This window comes from Pinus tabuliformis, chromosome 1_2, assembly GCF_031772625.1.
Source record: "Pinus tabuliformis cultivar Carrire ecotype Pingquan chromosome 1_2, CPIR1, whole genome shotgun sequence".
NCBI lineage: Eukaryota > Viridiplantae > Streptophyta > Pinopsida > Pinales > Pinaceae > Pinus > Pinus tabuliformis.
The window spans coordinates 1,000,988,025-1,001,013,918 of record NC_142298.1 but is presented as its reverse complement, the minus strand read 5'-3'; the positions used below and the strand labels follow the sequence as shown (position 1 = coordinate 1,001,013,918).

The following is a 25,894-nucleotide window of genomic DNA, read 5'->3' as shown; positions in this document are numbered from 1 at the left end:
AGTAGAACGAGAAGTAGAGGACGAAGTGGAAGACATGGTGGTTAGAGAGATGGCCGAGAAGAGCATGAACATGAAAATGGAAGAATCTACAAAAACTTCAACAATAATCAAAGAGTTGACAAATCAAATATCAGATGCTATTATTGCAATAAATTTGGTCACTATGATGGTGATTGTAGGAAGAACATAGCTGATCAAGGGATCCAGAAAGTTAATGTCACTACAGAGAGTACTAACTCCATATTCCTAGCTTGCCATACCATGCATGAAACTTCTGCTAGTGTGTGGCTATTAGGAAGTGGTTGCAATAATCACATGATAGGAAACAAGAATTTGGTTGCAAATTTCGATCAACCTGTGAAAATAGAGGTAAAGTTGGGGACTCGCAAGATTGTGGAAGTAGATGAAAATGGAGTGGTCAACATTTTGACCAAGCAGGGGGAATTGAAGACAATCTTAGAGGTATACTATGTTCCTAGTCTCTAACATAATTTGATAAGTGTTGGTCAATTGACAGAGCAAGGATACAAATTTATATTTCAAGGTCAAGAATGTGTTGTATATGACAAGTCCCCAAGCATGCAGCTTATAGCAAAGGTGCAGATGATGAGGAACAAAATCTTTCCTCTAATTATGAATTACAATAGTCAGCTCTTTTATAGTTGCATTTTTTGATGATTATTGGTTATGGCACTTTCAGTTTGGACACTTGAACTTTTAAGGTTTAAGATTGTTGCAGCAAAAACAGATGGTCAAAGGATTACCTCCCATCAAAGAACCTGCTAGTACTTGTGAGTGTTTTATCTTGGGAACGAAACACTGTGAAAGTTTTCCAAAGGGCGTTACATACAGAGAAAAGAAACCTCTTGAGCTAGTGCATATAGACTTGTGTGGACCTACGAGGACACAGTCGATTGGTGGAAGTTGTTACTTCGTCACTTTCATTGATGACTACAACATAAAGACTTGGGTTTACTTCTTAAAGAAAAAGTATGAAACTTTTTCAAAGTTCAAGGAATTGAAAGCTTTAACAGAGGACCAAAGTGATTGACAGATCAAGGTATTGAGGTCAGATCATGGTGGAGAAGATGACTCAAAGGCATTCCATGATTACTGCAAACAACATGGAATTAGAAAAAAATTTACAACAAGGTACACACCGTAGTAGAATGGTGTCGCAGAGAGAAAGATGAGGACAATTATGAACATGGTAAGAAGCATGTTGAAAGGAAGAAACTTCTCTAATGAGTATTGGGCAGAAGCAGTTGCATGTGCTATTTAGGTGATCAATAGATCTCCTACAAAGAGTGTGATGAATAGAGTATTAGAACAAGAATGGTTAGGTATGTCTTGTAGCATATCTCATCTCAGATTATTTCGTTGTGTAGCTTATGCACAAGTGCCTAATGATCTGAAATGGGTCACTAAATGCTTCTTGTCAACTTACAAGAATCTCTCCTACTGCAAATCTTAAACAATTTCCAAGATCTATGCTTATGATTGATAAATGTGGAATTAAAAGAACTAGAAATAGGTGTATACTTGTGTTTTCCTTTAACTACTTAATTGCCTTAGGTTTATTTTCTTAAACTGGTATATAAACACACATAACAGTAAAAATGCAGTAAATAAACAAACACATAAGACAACAATATAATATGGATTTCACCCTGATATCTTGGGCTACTTCTCCTTGAGCTCTAATCAACTCAACTAGGCTCTTTTGGATTATGGTAATGCTTCTTTCACAAGTTCCACACTTAACTCCATTGGTTTACAACTGCACCTATGGGTTTAGAATACCATCTTGTCCTTGGCTGTCCTTACTCTGTAGATAGATGTAGGGTTCTCTAGACTAGACTCCTTCAATTAGTGCTCTAAGCTATCTTGAGCTCTAGCTTGCACGAACTCCCTCAGAATTCTATTATCTATCTCTGGAACTCCTTCTTCTCTCTTCAACACACATCTGACATCAATAATAGCTTGATCATTTGATCTCTTTGCTGTTCTACAACTTCACTACAACATCATGGCTCTTAGAAGTCTACTTTGAGCTCTTTGGCTCTGTGGCTCTGCTTACAACCTCCGGTGGCTCTGCCTTTGTCAAGCACTCTGGCTTTGTGGCTCTGGTGGCTATCCTCTATCCCCCAGCATCTCTGGGTTCATCGTGTTTTATAACATGTTCTATTACCACAATTGCTTAAAGCGTGGAAACCAATTGTCCGTCTCTTCGCCTCCTTTTGTGTTTTAATTCGTGTTTTCATGACACGTTCTGTTCATCATTTCCTTACGGTGGGGAACAATGATGTTTGAATTAGAAATGGTTTCATAATTGAAAAGGAACCGGCGGGCGCGGGAAACCCGATCATTTGGCCTTCCTTCTGCCTTAATCTCGGAATAGACACATAACAGAATACACAGGAAAAACTCACAAAAACACATCATGAGCCTTTAAGCCGAAACTCAAATAGAATTCAATTGCATCTATAATCCTCTTGGGTCCATCCTTTCATCGCATATCGGAAGTTTCTTTCCACATTTCCCATGACTAAACCTGAACAAAACCCAAATAATGGAATACACAGGAAATACAAAGAAATCCAATGAAAATTTGCAAAGCCGGATTTCAAACGGAATTCAATCGTCCCTTTAATCCTATCGAGTCCATGCCTTCATTGTAAATTGTATGGCGCATGGCCCAATGCTCCCCTCTGCATTGCTGTGATCTGATCTCCGATCTCTGATCACTCCGATCGGCGCTATCAGCCCATCACTATATCATTGTTTCAGCATATCAGTGGTCACTGCTTCCATGGTCTGCAACCCCTAAGCTTTCCCAATCAGCGATCTCTGATCAAATCTTGACCATTGATTCCTTTTCTGATCTAACGGCTCGAAGTGCTCATCACAATCAGCCTATCGCATATCGCAATGCCCTTGGCCTTTGGTTAAAACATCGCGACTTAATCTTGTCCATTGATTTACCGTTTAATCCGTCGGTTCCCACTAAACCCAAAATAGCAAGCAGTCGGCTCAATCTCCACCATTGATCCGTGATCTCTAATCCGACGACTGACAGTCTTTTTGGGTGGCCCACTTGCGCAGAGATTACCCGCCCAAAAAAGTGGTTTTCTCTCTCCTGCGGCCTGCTATGTGTCAAACAGTGTATGAAATCGGGTTTAACCCTTCCAATACCATTTACCGTCTGGAACATGCCTGAAATACCGTTTACTACCTTCCTTCCAAAACTCAAAAGGTTTTAGCTTGTTTTATATAAATTCTTCGGATCTGCCTGGCTGACACTGCCCAAATTCTTTTCAATGTAAAACGTGCTTGATAATTTTTAGCACTTAACAAAGGTTTTTAGCGCATAAGGCTAATATTAACCCTTAGGCCAAATTTAATAAGAAATGCCTCATTTTCTAAGGACATTGGGCAAATCTTCTTTTTTACAATAACTCCTTCATTTGGAGTCCGTTTTGGCCCGTTCAAAGTGCGTTGGATTCAGAATGAAACAATCTATGAAATGAGACTATTTTAAAAATCATCCAATGACTTTCATTTTTCCTCTGTGAGGAAAATTCATAGACTTAGAAGTCTATGTTAGATCCATTTTGGATCATGCCCTTCCACTAAAAATATTTTGGACTCCAAAAGACTGATATACTGATCTGAACAGTAAATGAGAATACCTCACCCTCTTCTTTTAGCCTCCATACACTTGCCTTGCATAGTGCCTCTGAACCATAGCCTTTGAACACTCCCTTCCTGGATGTGCTTGTCCTCCTAGGAAGAACTGTCTTCCTCTTTGACTTCCTACAGAACTCCTGCTGAAAAGGTCACAAAAGGTAGTTTGAACTTCTCTTCCTTGATCATTGATCCAAGGTGGCTCAAACCAATGTGAAGTTACATCTGCTTGAAAAAAATTTCATTTGTATCTATTTGACATACTGTCAACAACAATTGTTAACAACGACAAGATTACAGACAACAACTGGATGGCCTAAAATCCTGCTTCAACAAAAGAAACAGATTTCACATCTTGTGAGCACCTCGATGTCTTTACATCCACATACAAATGATTGACTAGATAATAAGCCAACAAAACATGCCTTTTAAACAATTTTCCCTTCAAGTCAAGCATGTAGAAAAAGAACTTTAGGATTTTTTTCAAAGATGAAACACTTCATCATTATCTCCATCTTGGAGACCAAATCAACATTTTCCAAGTCAACATTAACATTAGATGCATTTTTAAAGACAAAGTAATCAACCTTTCAAGTTAATCACACATACATGTTCAAATACAAGGAAATCATCAACATCCCTGTGTTCATGCATATCATGCTTATGCATGCATTTCATCCTTCAACTTTTGCTTAAGTACACTATACTTTCGAAGCTGAAATGAATATTATGTTCAGCAATAAAGTGAGTCTTCTACTCAACTTTTTCCATTCACCTTCTTGATAAAACCCTGCAACTTGCATTCCATTAACAAAGAAATTCAAATAGATGCATTATATCAATAGACATGCAATCTTAGTTGGATAAGAACTCTAACCATTTCTTACCAATCCATTTCAAAGGTCCTTCCTTTGTTTGCACATCAGTATCAACATGTGAATCATCCTGAAACACATCAATCATGGAATCTTTCTTTCCATTCCTGCCATTTTCTCTTTCCACCTTCTTCAAGTTTCATGGAAGCATTGTTGGATTCAGAGTCCAACATTTTGTAGCAATATGTCCTTGCTTTTGGCTATAAGTGCATTGCATGTGAATCTTCTTGATAGCATGATTTTCCTTGTCCAATGGACCTTTGGCTTTTTTCTTCCTTTCCTTCAAAAGTTTCCTATATGTGGCCATTCTCTTCCAACATATAGAAACATTATGGTTATCCAAACCACAAAAGAAACATGCTATTATTTTCCCATACTTGTATGGAAATTTACCATGCTGAACATAATCAAAAGGAATATGGTTAAAACCAAATTTATACCTTTCTCTTTCACCTTTATTTCCTTCATGAGGAGGTGAATCAAGAGAAAAAGTAGCTCCCTTTGGAACACCATCAACCTCTTCAATGGTTTCAAAGTTTCCACAACTCTCTGGTTCAAGCATATGCTTATGAACACCTTCTTGTTGAAAATGATGTTTCAAACTATTACATTCCCCAAGAATACAATCTTTACACTCTTGAGGTAGAAGATTTGAAATGAAACTCCTTCTTGGAACTGTTTCAATGGCCTTCATGGCAGCTTTGGAACTTTCTCCATAAACTTGTCCATATCCAAGACCCCAATACTTAGGCCTTTCCTCAACTATTATTGGCTCAACAATACCCTGTGCATGTTTTCCCAATCCTTTTCCTTCATAGCCCATTTTGGACATCAAGTTGGAACTTATGCCTCTAGTATGTTTTTCAAAAGAACCAATATAACCATTCTTAAAGGAAATTGAAGACAAATTGGAATTATTTTCCTCTTCTTCAAGCTGATACTTGACTAAGGCTTCTTTGGCAACAAAGAGATGTGTCTCCAACTCATGCATCCTTTCCAAGTCCATATTTCCAATATGAAGTTGTCTCTCCATTTCTTGCAATTTTTTAGAAAGCAACTGCTTCTCTTCCTTCATAGAATTCAACTGCTCTCGAAGTATGATGCTGTTCCTTCCATCCTCATACATTTCTCTCACCATATCCATCATGATGAACAAGTCTTGCTTCATATATTCATCAAAGACTCTTGTGATGAAGGAAGAATTTGAGGACTCACTTGTAGAAGTTGTCATTATCAAAATGAACAAAAGAACTTCGAACAAGATTAACAAGAGTTTATTCAAGAAGCCTTTTGCAACAAACCTCTTGTGCTTCAAGGATTGCTTTGAGGTCCTTTAGGATAAGAGGAATGCCTTCAGCCCTTCTTCCTTCTTGTCCTCTCCTGGACTTAGCTATCAATAGCTTTCCCTTCACCTTTTCAAACTTAAACAATATTCAGTTTACAAACAATCAAACACCTTTAAGGTCAACCACGCATTCTGATTTGATACCACTTGCATCATGATACCACCTGCTCTAGTATAACTTGGACTCTGATATAACTTGCTCTGATACCACTTGATCTGAAATGGGTCACTAAAGGCTTCTTTTCAGCTTATAAGAACCTTTCCCACTCCAAAGCTTAAACAATTTCGAAGATCTATGCTTATGATTGATAAATGCGAAATTGAAAGATCTGGAAATAGTTGTATACTTGTGTTTGCCTTTAACTGCTTAATTGCCTTAGGTTTATTTGTTTACACTGATATATAAACACACATAACAATAAAAATGCAACAAATAAACAAACACATAAGACAACAATATAATATGGAGTTCACCCTGATATCTTTGGTTACGTCTCCTTGAGCTCTAATCAACTCGACTAGGCTCTTTGAGATTATGGTGATGCTTCTTTTACAAGTTCCACACTTAACTCCATTGGTGTACAACTGCACCTACGGGTTTAGAATACCATATTATCCCTGGATGTCCTTACTCTGCAGATAGATCTAGGCTTCTCTAGACTAGACTTCTTCAATTAGTGCTCTGAGCTGTCTTAAGCTCTAGCTTGCACCAACTCCCTCATAATTCTGTTAACTATCTCTGGAATTCCTTCTTCTGTCTTCAGCACACAATGGACATCAGCAATAGCTTGATCATTTGATCTCTTTGCTGTTTTGCAACTTCACTACAACATCATGGCTCTTAGAAGTCTGCTTTGAGCTCTCTGGCTCTGTGGCTTTGCTTCTAACCTCTGGTGGCTTTGCCTCTGTCAAGCACTTTGGCTCTACAACTCTGGTGGCTATCCTTTGTCCCCCAACATCTTTGGGTTCATCGCGTTTTATAACACGTTCTGTTACCACAATCGCTTAAAGCGTGGAAACCAATTGTCCATATCTTCACCTCCTTCTGCGTTTTAATTCTTGTTTTCATGACACGTTTTGTCCATCATTTCCTTACGGTGGGGAACAATGATGTTTGAATTAGAAACAGTCTCATAATTGGAAAGAAACCAGCGGGCACGGGCAACCCGATCATTTGGCCTTCCTTCTACCTTAATCTCGAAATAGACACATAACGGAATACACATGCAAAACTCACAAAAACACATCATGAGCCTTTAAGCCGAAACTCAAATAGAATTCAATCACATCTATAATCCTCTCGGGTCCATCCTTTCATTACATATCGCAAGTCGCTTTGCGCATTTCCCATGGCTAAACCCGAACAAAGCCCAAATAATGGAATACACGGGAAATAGAAAGAAATCCAATGAAAATATGCAAAGCCGGATTTCAAACGGAATTCAATCACCCCTTTAATCCTATCGGGTTTGTGCCTTTATCACAAATCATATGTCGCATGGCCCAATGTTCGACTTTGCATTGCTGCGATCCAATCTCCGATCTCCGATCACTCCAATCAATGCTATCGGCCCATCGCTATATTCTTGTTTCGGCATATCGGTGGTCGCTACTTCCATGGTCCGCAGTCCTTAAGATTTCCCAATCAGTGATCTCCGATAAGATCTTGGTCGTTGATTCCTTTTCTGATCTGATGGCTCGAAGTGCTCATCGCAATCAGCGTATTGCATATCGTAATGCCCTCGACCTTTGGTTAAAACATCGTGACTTACTCTTGTCTGTCGATTTACCGTTTAATCCGATGGTTCGCACTAAACTCGAAACAGTAAGCAATCCGCTTAATCTCCACTGTTGATTCGTGATCTCTAATCTGACGACTGATAGTATTTTCAGTTGACCCACTTGCATAGAGATTACCTGCTCGAAAAAGAAGTTTTCTCTCTCCTGCAACTTGCTACGTGTTGGCTGGTGTATGGAATCGAGTTCAACCCTTTCAATACCATTTATTGCCTGGAGCTTGACTGAAATACTGTTTACTGCCTTCCTTTTAGAACTCAAAAGGTTTTAGCTCGTTTTATATAAATTCTTCGGATCCGCTTGGCCGAGACTGCCCACATGATTTTCAATGTAAAACACGCTTTATAAGGTTTAGCGCTTGACAAAGGTTTTTAGTGCATAAGCCTAATATTAACCCTTAGGCAAAATTTAATAAGAAATGCCTCATTTTCTAAGGACATTGGGCAAATCTTCTTTTTTACAATAACTCCTTTGTTCGGAGTCCGTTTTGGCCCATTCAAATTGCGTTGGATTCAGAATGAAACAATCTACGAAATGAGACTATTTTCAAAATCATCCAATGACTTTCATTTTTCCTCTGTGAGGGAAATTATAGACTTAGAAGTCTATGTTAGATCCATTTTGGATCACCTAAGGAGCGAAGAGGCAAATTGGATGATAAAAGTGAAAAATGCATATTCACTGGTTATAGTGAGAAATCAAAAGCTTACAAATTGTATAACCCTGTCACAAAGAAGACCATAATTAGAATAGATTTTGTGTTCAAATAACAAGATTCATGGAATGGAACTGTAGGCAAAAAAATGGATGCACAAGTGCCACTGATGGAAGAAGATGATGTAGAAAAAAAGGAGTAGCAAGAATCACAAGTGAAGACACCAAACAGGGACACCCCAACAAGGACTCCAAGATTTTCAGACCAACATGGATCTTCAAGGAGATCAATAGTTCAAGATTCTCCCAACAATCAATTAGGTGATGAATCAAGCAATGGTAAGAGAAAGATGAGATGTTTGAAAGATATTTATGATGATTTGGATGTTAGTTAAAATTTTGCATTATTGTCATTCCAACCTTCTTCATTTGAAGAAGAAACCAGAGATGAAAATTGGGTTCAATCCATGGATGAAGAAATTGAAGTTATTGAAAAGAATGATACATGGGATTTGATCGATTTACCAAAGGACAAAAATCTCATTGGTGTAAAGTGAGTGTACAAGACAAATTTGAATGGGAAAGGTGAAATTGACAGATTCAAAGCTAGACTTGTAGCAAAAGGATTCTCGCAACAACCAAGAATAGATTTTGTAGAAATTTTTGCTCCAGTAGCCAGATTGGATACCGTAAGAGCAGTTCTAGCCACAGAAGCTCAGAACAAGTCGAAAGTATATCAGATGGATATGAAATTAACCTTCTTGAGTTGAATTTTAGAGAAAAAAATTTATGTGCAGTAGCCTCCAGTTTATGAAGTTGGAGGTAACAAAGATAAAGTTTACAGGTTGAAGAAAGTGCTCTATGGACTAAACCAAGCACCTAGAGCTTGGTATAAAAAAATCAACAACTACATGATTAAGAATGGATTTTGCAGAAGCAACATTGAGCCTACCTTGTATACAAAGGTAAATGAGCCAGGACAAATTTTGATTGTTTGCTTATATGTTGATGACATGATTTTTATAGGTGATTTTGAAATAGATGAATTTAAAGCAGCCATGATGAAAGAATTTGAGATGACAAATCTTGGTCTCATGAAATATTTCCTTGGCATAGAGGTTGAGCAATCTAAAAAAGGAATTTTTATTTGTCAAAATAAATATGCCAAATATTTGTTGAAAAGATTCAAGATGGAAAATTTCAAACCTATCCCTACAACAGTTGCAACAAGTAGAAAGTTAAGCAAGGATGATGAAGGATTAGATGTCAATCCAACTCTATTCAAAGGATTGGTTGGCAGCCTCATGTATCTCACAGCTACAAGACCAGATATCATCCAAGGAGTGAGTTTGATTTCCAGATTTATGGAGACTCCAAAAGACACACATTGGAGAACAAGAAAAAAAATTCTGAGATACATAGCAGGAACTAGAGATTGTGGCATAATGTATGCAAGCACAGAAAATAAAGATTTGATTGGATACACAGATAGTGATTTTGTAGGAAGTTTGGATGATGGGAAGAGCGCTTCTAATTTTGTGTTCCATCTTGGTTCAAGTGTGATTTCATGGGCATCTAAGAAGTATCCCATTGTGACACTTTCGTTAGTAGAAGAAAAATATGTAGTAGCAACATCAACAGCATGTCAAGCAGTGTGGTTAAGAAGAGTATTTGATAGACTCAAGCAAAAATAACAAGGATCAAAAACAATATATCGTGACAACACCTCAGCGATTGCACTATCCAAGAATAGTGTGTTTCATCAAAAGAGTAAGAATATTGATACTAGATATCACTTTATTAAAGAGTTTGTGAGCAATGGAGAAGTTCACTTGAAGCCTTTTAAAAATAGTGATTAATTGGCTAATATATTTACTAAGTCATTAGAAAAAAATGTGTTTGACTTTCATAGAAGAAACTTGAGTGTTGTAAGCCTAGCTAAGACATAGACCAACATGCATGTTTGAGTTGTCATGAGTCATGTTCGAGTTTAGAGGTCGTAATTAAGGGGGGTTGTTAAAATAATATAATTACTCCTACATGAGGAGTTGGCTGAACATAGAGAGTCAGTTAATTGAGTGATTGAGTGATTGAGTGTTGAGTTAAGTCAAGTGATACACAACTTTTAGTTTGTGGTTGCATGTGGTTGCATGTTAAGATTTTTTAGGCAAGTCACTAGTTGGAAAAGAATAAATACCCTTCACCAGGTTCATTGTAAGCATCATGTTTTGTGTGATCAATAGAAAAGACGCAACTCGAGTTTTGTGTGTGAATTATTTGCTTTGTCTCCTCCGCCTTTCCAATAGATTTGACTTCGAAGTTGATGAGATCCTTTAAGAGTTTTCCACTCAGGGCTTGTAGAAACTCTTGAAGGCCTGTAATATGCAGTCAAGAAGGCACCTTGATTATAACCATCACATAATACAACATTACTTGGTGCTACGGGAGGCGCCAAAGTCGATTTCTTGAATTTTCTATCAATGGCAACATTAAATCCATCAGAAAGCCTGACATCGTTCTTAGAGTTTTTCACATGGCTTATTTGAAGCTTCTTGGTGCGTCTCCCTTTAAAAGAAGCAGTTATGTACGAAGAAGCTGAAGCTTCAAAAGGATAGTAGCCTTCAACAAAAACATATAGATAGTCGGAGAGCTCTACGAGATATCAAATTAAGTTGCAAGAAACGTCCTTCCTCGAGGCTTCTTTCAGATCTTGACCTTCATGCCAATAGAAAACAAAAATGGTTGATTCTCCAATTATTGCATACAGTCTTGGATCCAACTGATCAAGTACCTCTTCTTCTCCTAATAAACCCTGCTTCCTGAAAGCCTCTGCCATCATTTGCTTGTCCCCGTAGAATGCAACCACTGGTAGTCATCGGTGCATTTGAATAAATTGAGCACCGATGGTTACTGCAGAATTGGGAACAAGCTCATTGCAAAGAAGTAAAATATGGTCCTGCGGAAGTTGGACCTTCTCAACAAAGCTAAGCTCTTGTTTGTCAGAAGCAAGACACATTACCTTGAAAACAGTTGGAATGTTAGCCCCAGACGTTGAAACAATAGAAACCATTCCTTGTTCCATTAATTCCTAACAATACCTTGAGTTCATACAATCCTCAACCTTCAGGAGCAAGACTTGGAGGCTTGCATGCCTAGTTCCTATCCCAATAGCCCGAGCAGAAAACAATGGACTGATTTCTCTCAAGGATGGGTTTCAGATGCCACTGGAATTGAGTTATACAGATAATTTATCTCTGACAAATTTGATAACTTTTGGCATTTATGACATAGTTCTTAGTAACTCGGAGGGAAAGATTATGGTCATATCATCCATGGGAAAACATAGCAGTGGAAAATCTTATTTTTAAAATCGCCTGAGAGGCTCTTTTGGATTTGGTAGGTGGAAGGTGTACCGATGGAGTGTGGATCACTGTGAGAGTAGAAGAGAAACGCATTTATGTCATGTTGGACTTTGAAGGATTGGGTATTTTTGAGCGGACAAAACAAGAAGATATGCTACTATCTGTTCTTAATGCAACCATAAGCAATTTAACAATCTTCAACAAGAAGGTAGGTTCTTAAATTCTTTTGAAGTGTTTTTTATAATATTTTTTTTATTACAAATGAAAGCATATGTATAAAAGAAAAATATAACGTAATAGACTATTTTTGTTTCATTGAGATAATTGTTGCAATAAAGTCGGAAGAAGGTAGAGTTGAAATCTGTTTCCCTTCTTTAATTAATAAATTGTTTGGTCAGGTACCGTATTTGATTAGATTTTTTAAGAAGATGACACTAAGACATTTACAAATAAATTTACAGTGTACTTTTCAAGTTAAAAGAATAGTAACAATTAAAATTAAATGTTATCATTCATAAGTCAAGAGCTTAAAATTTAATGTTATAATCTATAAGTCAAGAGAATAAGTTTCTTATTGAATATGGAATATGAGGTTACACTGTAATCGAGATTAACATCTGGTTGTATGTATGGGACCATTACTTGTAAGTACTTGCGTTGAAATATAAAGCCTTAGAGGTGATTATGGTGGGATAATGGTTTAATTGTAGATGTTATTTGAGTTGTAATCCTCATTTTCCTCAAAGAGTATAGATTTTGAGTGGGAGACAACCTAAAAACATCTGGCAAGGGTGGAAACTTGCTCATTCAACCTGCATTGGATGGTATGGTATGCCAATAGGTTTTTACAAGGTAGACCATGATGCACTATTTCATTAGAGAAATATATAACCAAAAGATGTTACGAATCTTGTCCAAAGCCATTCAGTCTGAGTAACATCTGAATTTTTAGTATTTACTGGAAATAAAAGTCAAGAGAGTAAGTTGATGACTGTTGTTAAGATGGGCTTTGGCGAATGTGAAATTATATTGAAGTATGAATGCAAAATTCTAGTGAATTGTTGTGAGAATAATGCTAATGCATAAATGGTTAGTTATGAAGCAGTTGAAATAGAAGTAGTTATGAGCAGTTGAACAGGAATCGGTTGTGAGTAGTTAGGAATTAGTTAGGTGTTATTCCTATATAAGCATGATGTAATTGAGTAAAGAAATTAATGAAATTGTGTCAGTTTTATTTTTATTTTGGTATCGGAGCTCAGGGTTTGAGCTGGGGTGAGAGCTGAGGGTCGAGCGATCGGTGCAATGAGTGTGGAGATCCGAGCGGTTGGCTCTTAGATGTGTGAAAGACCCTACGTGAGGCGGTTTGTTTCATTGTTGCGTGGTTGCGTGAGGCCAGACGCCTGGCTTGTGGACGATCCGGCTCCCTGAGACCTGCGTGAGGCCAGACTTGCTGCGTGTGAAGGAGCCTGGAATTGCTGTGTGTGAGAGCCTGGAATTTCTGTGTGTGAGAGTCCGGCTGTCAACAAGGCTGTAAGCTTAGTTGGAAACGCCGTGAAGAACCTGTATCAATGAGGGTTTCTTCTTACGTTTTTTGTTCGCTGAAACCGACTTTCATCAGGTGAAGAACCTGTATCAATGAGGGTTGAAGCTTAAACCCTAGTTTTGTTCGGGGCAGCATCTCGCGGCAGCAGATAGATTTCCCGACGCTTTTCTTTCGAACGCCATATCGCACGGTTTGGTTATTGCCGTAAGGCTTCTTCATCTCTGATCTTTTGTTTTTGTTGCTTTCATCAGCAATTGCAATTACGCATTTGCGGGGCAATGGCACGCCCGGTGGGACACGGCCGTGGAGCCGTTACTGTGTGTGAGTTAAGTTTACTGTTTTGAGGTGAACCCAACGTGAAGAGATCAGGTGTTGGTACCCGTGTTGGCGTGGTGAACCCCAGTTCCGGAGGCGTTGTGCAATTTGACGCGGAGAGTCCGTTTGTGCAGAGAGTTTGTGCCGCTGCGTGGAGGTAATTCAAAAACTGATGTGCCGTGGTTTCCTTATTGTGTTCTTTGCAGAAACCGTTGAGTGCCGTGGATCGTGAGCAGAACCTGTTGCTACGTGGACTGTAGATCTGTTGAGATCATTGCTGATCTTGTCCAGAACCGGCCAGAGGGCGTTGCTGTTGTGCGTATGTGCTGCCAAGACCCCTGTGTGCTGCCAAGACCCCTGTCAAGAACTCGGGTAGCAGTTGCTGGTGTGAGAACCGGTGTGTCCAAAAGAAGACGGAGACTCCCTGCGTGTGTTTCTTTGATTTTCTTGAAACCTTGCTGCCAGAACTTTGCTGGTGTTTTTTTGCAAGCTTACCGTGGTCATATTTTTTTTTCAGTCGGCCCGGTTTTCTTTGTTTTGTTGCAAAAATCGTGTAAGTGGGTCTTGTTCAAGAGAGTGTTGTTAGTGAGCACCGTTTGTGACAGCGGGTCTGATTGGAGGAGCCCGGAGGGCCAAGGAGAGCAGAGAGAGGCAGTAGAAAAGGCGTTTTGTTTGAAGTGTGATAAAGCTGATTGAAGTGTGATAAAGCTAACTGATATGTCTATTATTTTAGATTTTTTTGAGAATGATCCTTTTAATGATCATTTTCTCATGAACCCATTTGGGATTAGCAGTGTTTTTGAGTCCATTGACAAAGAGTTTCATGTTGTTGAAGATCATGTCCCTGAAGAAATCACTCATGTTGTTGAGGATCACCCTGTTGAAGAAATCACTGAGATTAAAAGTTGCCCGGTTGTTAGAAGTTTTATTGGATCTACTTTCAAGATGACTGCTACTTTGGAGGATACTACCATGGATGTTCTTCGAAGGCCGCTCATGTTCAAAGATGACTACATTTTGGTGACTCCTTCGTTGGTTCCTCATGGAAAGTGGGGAGAACATGAATTAAATTACCTCGTTCGAGATCTTGCATTGCCTCTCAATCCAAAAGAGGTTGTTGACCTTAAGTATGTAAGCAAGGAGCAAAGGAATCTCATCAGGAAATCCAAAAAGGTGAAGATGAAACTGCACCAGCAATGGAAAAGGAACAAGCATGGACCTTTTAATAAGAAGACAAAAATGAAATGTTTTGTTGTAAGCCTAACTGAGACTTAGACCAGCAGGCAAGTTAAAGTTTAAGTCGTCATCATTAAGAATATAGTATTAATCCCAACTACCCTCTGTTAATGCAGTAGTTAGATCAATCTAGAGAATACAACAGATGTTCAAAGTACAAGTTCTAGAAGTCAGTTAGGTATGGTAGAAAATCCATTTCTCCATTAAGGGAGGATGTGAGAATAATGCTAATGCAGAAATGGTTAGTTATGAAGCAGTTGAAATAGAAGTAGTTATGAGTAGTTGAATAGGAATCGGTTGTGAGTAGTTAGGAATTAGTTAGGTGTTATTCCTATATAAGCATGATGTAATTGAGTAAAGAAATTAATGAAATTGTGTCAGTTTTATTTTTATTTTGGTATCAGAGCTCAGGGTTTGAGCTGGGGTGAGAGCTGAGGGTCGAGCGATCGGTGCAATGAGTGTGGAGATCCGAGCGGTTGGCTCTTAGCTGTGTGAAAGACCCTACGTGAGGCAGTTTGTTTCATTGCTGCGTGGTTGCGTGAGGCCAGACGCCTGGCTTGTGGAAGATCCGGCTCCCTGAGAGCTGCGTGAGGCCAGACTTGCTGCGTGTGAAGGAGCCTGGAATTGCTGTGTGTGAGAGCCTGGAATTGCTGTGTGTGTGAGTCCGGCTGTCCACAAGGCTGTAAGCTTAGTTGGAAACACCGTGAAGAACCTGTATCAATGAGGGTTTCTTCTTACGTTTTTTGTTCGCTGAAACCGACTTTCATCAGGTGAAGAACCTGTATCAATGAGGGTTGAAGCTTAAACCCTAGTTTTGTTCGGGGCAGCATCTCGCGGCAGCAGATAGATTTCCCGACGCTTTTCTTTCGAACGCCATATCGCACGGTTTGGTTATTGCCGTAAGGCTTCTTCATCTCTGATCTTTTGTTTTTGTTGCTTTCATCAGCAATTGCAATTACGCATTTGCGGGGCAATGGCACGCCCGGTGGGACACGGCCATGGAGCCGTTACTGTGTGTGAGTTAAGTTTGCTGTTTTGAGGTGAACCCAACGTGAAGAGATCAGGTGTTGGTACCCGTGTTGGCGTGGTGAACCCCAGTTCCGGAGGCGTTGTGCAATTTGACGCGGAGAGTCCGTTTGTGCAGAGAGTTTGTGCCGCTGCGTGGAGGTAATTCAGAAACTGATGTGCCGTGGTTTCCTTATTGTGTTCTTTGCAGAAACCGTTGAGTGCCGTGGATCGTGAGCAGAACCTGTTGCTACGTGGACTATAGATCTGTTGAGATCATTGCTGATCTTGTCCAGAATCGGCCAGAGGGCGTTGCTGTTGTGCGTATGTGCTGCCAAGACCCCTGTCAAGAACTCGGGTAGCAGTTGAGGTCAGCGTGCTGCCAAGACCCCTGTCAAGAACTCGGGTAGCAGTTGCTGGTGTGAGAACCGGTGTGTCCAAAAGAAGACGGAGACTCCCTGCGTGTGTTTCTTTGATTTTCTTGAAACCTTGCTGCCAGAACTTTGCTGGTGTTTTTTTGCAAGCTTACCGTGGTCATATTTTTTTTTCAGTCGGCCCGGTTTTCTTTGTTTTGTTGCAAAAATCGTGTAAGTGGGTCTTGTTCAAGAGAGTGTTGTTAGTGAGCACCGTTTGTGACAGCGGGTCTGATTGGAGGAGCCCGGAGGGCCAAGGAGAGCAGAGAGAGGCAGTAGAAAAGGCGTTTTGTTTGAAGTGTGATAAAGCTGATTGAAGTGTGATAAAGCTAACTGATATGTCTATTATTTTAGATTTTTTTGAGAATGATCCTTTTAATGATCATTTTCTCATGAACCCATTTGGGATTAGCAGTGTTTTTGAGTCCATTGACAAAGAGTTTCATGTTGTTGAAGATCATGTCCCTGAAGAAATCACTCATGTTGTTGAGGATCACCCTGTTGAAGAAATCACTGAGATTAAAAGTTGCCCGGTTGTTAGAAGTTTTATTGGATCTACTTTCAAGATGACTGCTACTTTGGAGGATACTACCATGGATGTTCTTCGAAGGCCGCTCATGTTCAAAGATGACTGCATTTTGGTGACTCCTTCATTGGTTCCTCATGGAAAGTGGGGAGAACATGAATTAAATTACCTCGTTCGAGATCTTGCATTGCCTCTCAATCCAAAAGAGGTTGTTGACCTTAAGTATGTAAGCAAGGAGCAAAGGAATCTCATCAGGAAATCCAAAAAGGTGAAGATGAAACTGCACCAGCAATGGAAAAGGAATAAGCATGGACCTTTTAATAAGAAGACAAAAATGAAATGTTTTGTTGTAAGCCTAGCTGAGACTTAGACCAGCAGGCAAGTTAAAGTTTAAGTCGTCATCATTAAGAATATATAGTTTGTTATATAGTTGGAATTAAGGGGGAGTGGTAGAAAGGTATTAATCCCAACTACCCTCTGTTAATGCAGTAGTTAGATCAATCTAGAGAATACAGCAGATGTTCAAAGTACAAGTTCTAGAAGTCAGTTAGGTATGGTAGAAAATCCATTTCTCCATTAAGGGAGGATGTGAGAATAATGCTAATGCAGAAATGGTTAGTTATGAAGCAGTTGAAATAGAAGTAGTTATGAGCAGTTGAACAGGAATCGGTTGTGAGTAGTTAGGAATTAGTTAGGTGTTATTCCTATATAAGCATGATGTAATTGAGTAAAGAAATTAATGAAATTGTGTCAGTTTTATTTTTATTTTAATGCTAATGCAGAAATGGTTAGTTATGAAGCAGTTGAAATAGAAGTAGTTATGAGCAGTTGAACAGGAATCGGTTGTGAGTAGTTAGGAATTAGTTAGGTGTTATTCCTATATAAGCATGACGTAATTGAGTAAAGAAATTAATGAAATTGTGTCAGTTTTATTTTTATTTTGGTATCGGAGCTCAGGGTTTGAGCTGGGGTGAGAGCTGAGGGTCGAGCGATCGGTGCAATGAGTGTGGAGATCCGAGCGGTTGGCTCTTAGCTGTGTGAAAGACCCTACGTGAGGCGGTTTGTTTCATTGCTGCGTGGTTGCGTGAGGCCAGACGCCTGGCTTGTGGAAGATCCGGCTCCCTGAGACCTGCGTGAGGCCAGACTTGCTGCGTGTGAAGGAACCTGGAATTGCTGTGTGTGAGAGCCTGGAATTGCTGTGTGTGAGAGTCCGGCTGTCCACAAGGCTGTAAGCTTAGTTGGAAACGCCGTGAAGAACCTGTATCAATGAGGGTTTCTTCTTACGTTTTTTGTTCGCTGAAACCGACTTTCATCAGGTGAAGAACCTGTATCAATGAGGGTTGAAGCTTAAACCCTAGTTTTGTTCGGGGCAGCATCTCGCGGCAGCAGATAGATTTCCCGACGCTTTTCTTTCGAACGCCATATCGCACGGTTTGGTTATTGCCGTAAGGCTTCTTCATCTCTGATCTTTTGTTTTTGTTGCTTTCATCAGCAATTGCAATTATGCATTTGCGGGGCAATGGCACGCCTGGTGGGACACGGCCGTGGAGCCGTTACTGTGTGTGAGTTAAGTTTGCTCTTTTGAGGTGAACCCAACGTGAAGAGATCAGGTGTTGGTACCCGTGTTGGCGTGGTGAACCCCAGTTCCGGAGGCGTTGTGCAATTTGACGTGGAGAGTCCGTTTGTGCAGAGAGTTTGTGCCGCTGCGTGGAGGTAATTCAGAAACTGATGTGCCGTGGTTTCCTTATTGTGTTCTTTGCAGAAACCGTTGAGTGCCGTGGATCGTGAGCAGAACCTGTTGCTACGTGGACTGTAGATCTGTTTTGATCATTGCTGATCTTGTCCAGAACCGGCCAGAGGGCGTTGCTGTTGTGCGTATGTGCTGCCAAGACCCCTGTGTGCTGCCAAGACCCCTGTCAAGAACTCGGGTAGCAGTTGAGGTCAGCGTGCTGCCAAGACCCCTGTCAAGAACTCGGGTAGCAATTGCTGGTGTGAGAACCGGTGTGTCCAAAAGAAGACGGAGACTCCCTGCGTGTGTTTCTTTGATTTTCTTGAAACCTTGCTGCCAGAACTTTGCTGGTGTTTTTTTGCAAGCTTACCGTGGTCATATTTTTTTTCAGTCGGCCCGGTTTTCTTTGTTTTGTTGCAAAAATCGTGTAAGTGGGTCTTGTTCAAGAGAGTGTTGTTAGTGAGCACCGTTTGTGACAGCGGGTCTGATTGGAGGAGCCCGGAGGGCCAAGGAGAGCAGAGAGAGGCAGTAGAAAAGGCGTTTTGTTTGAAGTGTGATAAAGCTGATTGAAGTGTGATAAAGCTAACTGATATGTCTATTATTTTAGATTTTTTTGACAATGATCATTTTCTCATGAACCCATTTGGGATTAGCAGTGTTTTTGAGTCCATTGACAAAGAGTTTCATGTTGTTGAAGATCATGTCCCTGAAGAAATCACTCATGTTGTTGAGGATCACCCAAGTTCAATATGATAGATTGTAAAGCTATGTCAACTCCCTTAGAACAGAATGCAAAGTTGTACAAAGAAGATGGTTCGAAAGAGGCAGATGGATCATTGTATCGTCAGTTAGTGGGAAGTTTGAACTATCTCACCACTACCAGGCCAGACATTGCATACTCAGTCAGTATCCTTAGTCAATTCATGGCTAAGCCTTCAGGAAATCACTGGATTGCTGCAAAGAAAGTTCTCCGATACTTAAAGGGAACAGTGAATCTTGGTATTATGTATACCACTTATGATGGCCCAGCCCTCTGGCCCAGCCCTCGGTGACGTGGACACAGTCACGTGACTCCCTTCAGTCCCACGGTGGTCACTTGTGCGCGGACAAATATCTTGTGGACTTTACCTGGCCCCCAATCCGAGGCTCATTAAAACATATATCTGCCGGTTCTTGGGTGTAGTCACCGGCTCGTCCAGTTAGGAAGACTTCCCGCCTATGTTAAACCCTAAAGGGTTATCCTTAGCTCATTTTCACTCCGCCATTCTACTGTTGCTCTCTCTGCGTTTCTGTGGCGATGCTCACTGTGCGATAGTCCAACGAACCCTTTGCTCTTTTACTGGTTACAGTTCTGATTGAAATGCTAATCCTTCGCCTTCGCTGCTGTCTTCAATGGTTTTGTTCGGAAGTCTGTGGTAAGTTGCTTACATTTTCATGGGTTCTGTGTAGGAGTCTTTTTGGTTTTCAACTTCTGAGCTTTAGTTCTGTACAGGTGTTTGCGACCACGAAACTGCCGCTCTTCCGAACTCTATCTGCCCTCGAGGTAAGCTCTCGTGCTATGTTTTACCCTACTCTGTCACCTGTTATCGACACTTACAGGTTTTTGTGCATTCTCAGCTTGTGGAACTGGGTTCTGTCTCAGCAATCTCCGTCGACCCGTGGGTAAGTTCACAGTTCCTTTCCACTCGCACCTTGCTGCTCTTTCGTTCTCTTAGATTGATATTGGTTCTGGTTGGTAACTGGACTAACTCACATTGTTTTTATGTGCAGGTTGACCAGGAGACCTGCTCACGAGGGTTTCAAGTTTGCAGTCTTCGATTCCTTCCAACCCTGGTACCCTTTGTAACCGGGTAGGGTTTACTCCTGCTCCAGCATATCTATAGTTTGCTCAATATGGTGTTAGCTGTAGTTTTCTGTTGCTTAAGTTGTATAGGGTTCGGCCGTGCCCCTTGCCGGCGTTTACAGTCTCTGTGCTTTGTCCCTTTGCGTCATTATACGGTCTCAATGCAACAAGGGTTTGGAACTTTGTATTGTTATGGCGGTGCCGGATTTAATACATGGTTCTGTGTTGTTTGTCGAACTTTCTGTATGTAAAGACTTATGAAATGCTTTATTAATAGAAACAGAATGGTTCGAACTGTTACCTCTTTTTTAATAGCTGTTATATTTGATTTGTATGTGGCCGTGTTGCTCCTCGTATTTGGCTTGCGGGTTCTGTGCTTTTACGACTGCAATCTGGGCTTACTTTGATGCCTGTGTCGTTCTTTATTCTTGTAATACTCTGCAACGCATATGCTGTTAAGTATGGCCGCCTTACGCTGTCTCGCCTGCGTGTTGGTTCTGGTAATATAGTTTATGGTCTTGACTCAATGCCTGTAACGCTCTTGAATTTCTAGTTACAGTATAAAAATTTCTTTCTGTCTCAGTTCATTTCTAAAAAACAACAAATACTCAGTAGTGCTTAGATGTACGATATGGGAAAGATAATTAACAGTAGATTATCTCAGAGAAGAATTCAATATTTCTGTTACAGAGGGTTTTTGTATATCGTCTTGCTTTTCATTCTCTTTTCGTTATGAAGGGAACTAAAAAAGTTCCTGTTACATCCGTCCTTTTCATTTTTAAACTACATGAAATATAACTGTCTATTGAACTGAATTTGTAACTGTCACTTGCTTCTTTAAACAGAAAGTTAACTAAACAGTTTTTGGTTTCCTAAACTAACAACTAGTAACTTAAATTGTTCTGAAATAAAAAGAAATAAACATTAATTAACAAAAGACAACAACCAGTTTTTGATGACCTGTCCAACCACTCTTGGAGTCTTGTCGTGTTCCTGTTTCACCGTGAGTCAGTCATCGATCTTCTGTCTCCTCGGAGCTGGATGCTCCTGCATTAGGCTCCCGGGGTGGCAAAAAGTCATGGCTCCGTTCCATGAGGTCGTCAACAGAATAGCCCACTTTAGTTATCTGCGCTGCGTTGAGCCAAGAACTGTCCTCTATTGGACGGTTCCGCCACTTGACCAAATATAGCAGATACTCTTTCCTGCGTGTGCGTCTAGCTACCTGTGTATCCAGAATTCCTTCGATCTCAAGGGGTGGTGCCTTTGGTAATTGTCTTGTCCAAGAATCTTCTTCATAGCTGTTTTTCTGTGGCACTGTAGTTGCTGTATCATTCTCTGAATCGGCGACATAGGGAAATAGATCTGCCACGTTAAAAATGGGAGAAATTCCAATCTCAGGTGGCAACTGTATTTCGTAAGCATTCGCAGAAAATTTGCGGATGATTTTGCAGGGGCCGATCTTCTTGAATTTTAATTTGTTGTACTCTCGCTTCGGGAATCTCTCCTTACGTAAATACGCAAGGACTTCATCCCCAACGTTAAACTGAACTTCCCGACGCTTTGTGTCAGCTCGCTGCTTGTACTTCTGACTGTTGTCCTGCAACTTCAGCTTGACCTGTTCGTGCAAATTGCTCATCGCTTGAGCGAATTCTTCCCCATCAGCGCTCCATTTCTCGAGTTTTCCCAAATCCCGTAATTCATGCACTCCTCGCGGATGCATGCCGTACAAAATCTGGAACGGACTGTAACCGGTGCTGCGGTTAGGTGAATCGTTGTACGCGAACTCTGCTTGAGCAAGTACACGGTCCCATGTCCGGGAATTTCCTCCTGTCAAACTGCGAAGTAAGTTCCCTAGGCTTCTGTTTACGACTTCCGTCTGACCATCAGTCTGCGGATGATAAGCGGAGCTGAACTGCAATTGAGTATTCAACTTTTTCCACAGAGTTCTCCAAAAGTGACCAGTAAACTTTACATCCCGATCAGAGATGATTTCTTTTGACATAATTTTCTCACGTACAAAGTGGTACTGTAACTCAACATGTTTTGTTCTAGCATGGTAAACTGGATTATGTGCTAATTTGATAGCACTCTGATTATCACAATTGATACATGTTGCACCACTTTGTGCTTCTTCAAGATCAGCAAGAACTCTCCGCAACCAAATAGCTTCACAGGTGGCATTGGTTAAAGCTTTGTACTCTGATTCTGTTGATGATAAAGAAATAGTTGGTTGTTTCTTACTGCTCCAAGATCCTGCCCCCGACAGTATTCCTCCTAACACTTCGTTAATAAAGTCCATCAGGCGTGCGCAGTCTTCACAAAAGAGCAAGGGGGACACTCATTTGGCAGTAGATCATCTTATTCTTGGAGTGCTAGAAGACTCCCAGGTTTCAGATTGCTTTAGAGAGGCAGGTGTGAGTATAGCCAGAGTGAAATCCGAAGTGGAGAAGCTCAGAGGAGAGGGCAAAAAGGTAGATACTGCGTCTGGTGATACTAATTTTCAGGCCTTGAAAACATATGGCCGCGATTTGGTTGAAGATGCTGGGAAGCTTGATCCTGTCATTGGTAGAGATGAAGAAATTCAGAGAGTAGTTAGAATTTTGTCTCGCAGGACCAAGAACAATCCTGTGCTCATTGGAGAGCCTGGTGTTGGAAAGACTGCTGTGGTGGAAGGGCTGGCACAAAGAATTGTTCGAGGGGATGTACCAAGCAATTTGCTGGAAGTGAGATTGATAGCTTTGGATATGGGAGCTCTAGTGGCTGGTGCCAAATACAGAGGCGAATTCGAAGAGCGACTTAAATCTGTTTTGAAAGAGGTAGAAGAAGCTCATGGAAAAGTTATTCTGTTTATTGACGAAATCCATTTGGTTCTGGGTGCCGGGCGTACTGAGGGATCAATGGATGCTGCCAATTTATTTAAACCGATGCTTGCTTGGGGCCAGCTTAGGTGCATTGGAGCAACTACTCTGGAAGAGTACCAGAAGTATGTGGAGAAAGATGCTGCGTTTGAGCGACGATTCCAGCAAGTTTATGTAGCTGAACCTAGTGTGACAGACACTATTAGTATCCTTCGTGGTTTAAAAGAGAAGTACGAAGGTCATCATGGTGTGAGAATATTGGACAGAGCACTTGTAGTTGCTGCCCAATTATCAAGTAGATATATCACTGGGCGACATCTTCCAGACAAAGCAATTGATCTTGTGGATGAAGCATGTGCAAATGTAAGAGTTCAACTCGATAGTCAACCTGAAGAAATTGACACCCTTGAAAGGAAAAGGATTCAACTAGAAGTTGAGTTGCATGCCCTTGAAAAGGAGAAAGATAAGGCTAGTAAAGCTCGTTTGGCTGAGGTTCACAAGGAGCTTGATGATTTGACAGATAAGTTGCAACCGTTGAAAATGAAATTGTGTCAGTTCCAACTAGCCTCTGTTAATGCAGTAGTTAGATCAATCTAGAGAATACAGCAGATGTTCAAAGTACAAGTTCTAGAAGTCAGTTAGGTATGGTAGAAAATCCATTTCTCCATTAAGGGAGGATGTGAGAATAATGCTAATGCAGAAATGGTTAGTTATGAAGCAGTTGAAATAGAAGTAGTTATGAGCAGTTGAACAGGAATCGGTTGTGAGTAGTTAGGAATTAGTTAGGTGTTATTCCTATATAAGCATGATGTAATTGAGTAAAGAAATTAATGAAATTGTGTCAGTTTTATTTTTATTTATTGTATCATAATATTGATTAGGAAACTGACATTTCAAAATAGATATTTTATAGTCTTCAATTTGGAATCGTAGGGCATTCATCATTGGTGAATATACTCTTTGTGAACTATGTTTTGGAAGGTGGTCTTTGATGCAAAATCAATCAGATATGATTTGTATAAAATCTTCTAATACCAAACTTTGTTTAGCTTGGAAACCCATTTAAACTTTGTATTTGAAGAAGACCACTGAACACGGTGGGAGTCAATATTGTGTGCAGGAGGAGATAGAGGTTCTTGCTAGGTGTATCATAAGGCCATCTTCATTATTTCCATGTTGAATCCTGAATCCTGAAGACAATTGTTTAATTTGTGGTGATCTTCAATGGAGATAGGATTTTGCAACGCTTTAATGTTAATTATGTGTAAGGTCAAAAAAAAAAGTGTGTAAAAGTTTTCCATTTTAACTATGTTCTATTTTCTATATTGTATTGATCGCTCCAATAAAATACCTTTTTGCTTAATATTCTTGTTTGAAAGGTAGGATTTCAATAGTACGTATTTGTAGTTATCTAATACCAAATAGATTTTAAAGGAAAGTCTCAACTTCTTCCGGATCTCCTAATTTCTTTGTATTATCAAAGAGTCTTGGATATAGAATATAGGAAGTTGAAATAGTATCAGAAACATAAAAATTTATGAAGCTCACCCACATGTTTTCCTTCTAAACTCATGTCTATGAATTGGGATAAATAAAAACGGATTTCTATGAATGTAAAGAATGAATCAATTGGCTGCTAATATCTTAAATAATATATCTGAAATTTGAATTGTTGGGCTCAATGATCTCCACTTAATTCCTCCTGGTTGAAATTGAATTTTTTTAGAGTTGTTTTCGGATGCTTCTCGCATAATACTCCCGTCCGTATATAACAAGACTTCCATTTGGATTCCTTGTCTCCGGCATGTTCTTGTGTACTGTAAATTTCAACAATGTTGCTCAAGAACGATGCATCAGCGGGTCTTACTCCATATGAGATTGCATGTACACATCATGTATGATGTGTAAAGAGTCCCTTAAGAAGCCATCAATGATTAAGAACATTGTAGAAGAGGCAAAGGAGGAAATTCTTTTTAAATAGAGTGAGTCTGCATTCTTGGAAGTTTTGTCTTAAATCATGGATGTCTACATAGAAAAAGCGAACTGTACCCAGTAATAACATTTCATTTCACGCTGTTTTTATTTCATCTTAATTAAAGAGACTTTATTAAAGTGGCAGTGATTATTATTTGCTCTTATCCACGGTTTCTTAATTTATAGTGTGCAGTATCTTGAAACTCTCTCTTTAGCTAGACTGAGCAGCTAGACTGAGTTACAAGGAAACAGAATAGACAATGTGATGAGGTCGGAGCAATTATGATCTACTTTGTTTTGTTTTATGTTTTGTTCTATGAGTTATAGAACGAATGAAATTATCCATATTATATTTTTGAGTTGCATATTTGTTTCATAAATATGAGGGAAAGCTAAATTGTCTATATTCCTGACGTATTTTGGAAGCTATATATAACATCTTCGTTGTTTTTTACGAGTTTTGGAACTAGTAACACTAACTTTACATTAATAGTATACTTCATGTTATTATATTTGTTGCATAAATATAAAGTCAAGCTAGGTTCCCTCTACTAATTAAAGTAGAAGAAGTATTTTGGAAGTTATATAAATTGGATTTTTTTTCAAATATGTTTTTTTCTCACTAAGCTACTTATGCAAAATTTTGGTTTGGTAAAATAATATTTTTCCATGAGAGATCAATTATAGAGTTCGATACTTGGGGTAATAATGTCTAAAGACTTACTTCTATGT

At 39.8% G+C, this 25,894-nt stretch overlaps 1 protein-coding gene and 1 pseudogene across 1 annotated transcript; both read left to right on the top strand.

Annotated features, from left to right (window-relative positions):
* The first annotated feature begins 19,767 nt into the window (after positions 1 to 19,767).
* On the top strand, positions 19,768 to 20,590 carry LOC149209463 (uncharacterized). Its single transcript, XM_089394267.1, has 2 exons — positions 19,768 to 20,149; positions 20,258 to 20,590. The coding sequence occupies exons 1-2, from the start codon at positions 19,848 to 19,850 to the stop codon at positions 20,331 to 20,333; spliced, it is 378 nt and encodes a 125-aa protein (XP_089250393.1). The 5' UTR covers positions 19,768 to 19,847; the 3' UTR covers positions 20,334 to 20,590.
* Positions 20,591 to 22,439: 1,849 nt separating this feature from the next.
* Positions 22,440 to 25,894, top strand: part of LOC149209462 (chaperone protein ClpB1 pseudogene) — a 41,267-nt pseudogene continuing 37,812 nt past the window's right edge.

Excerpts from the sequence above, each read along its gene's own strand:
- LOC149209463 (XM_089394267.1), top strand. The coding sequence starts at position 19,848 with ATGCTAATCCTTCGCCTTCGCTGCTGTCTTCAATGGTTTTGTTCGGAA. Across the intron at positions 20,150-20,257 it reads CAATCTCCGTCGACCCGTGG|GTTGACCAGGAGACCTGCTC; the intron begins GTAAGTTCACAG and ends TTTTATGTGCAG.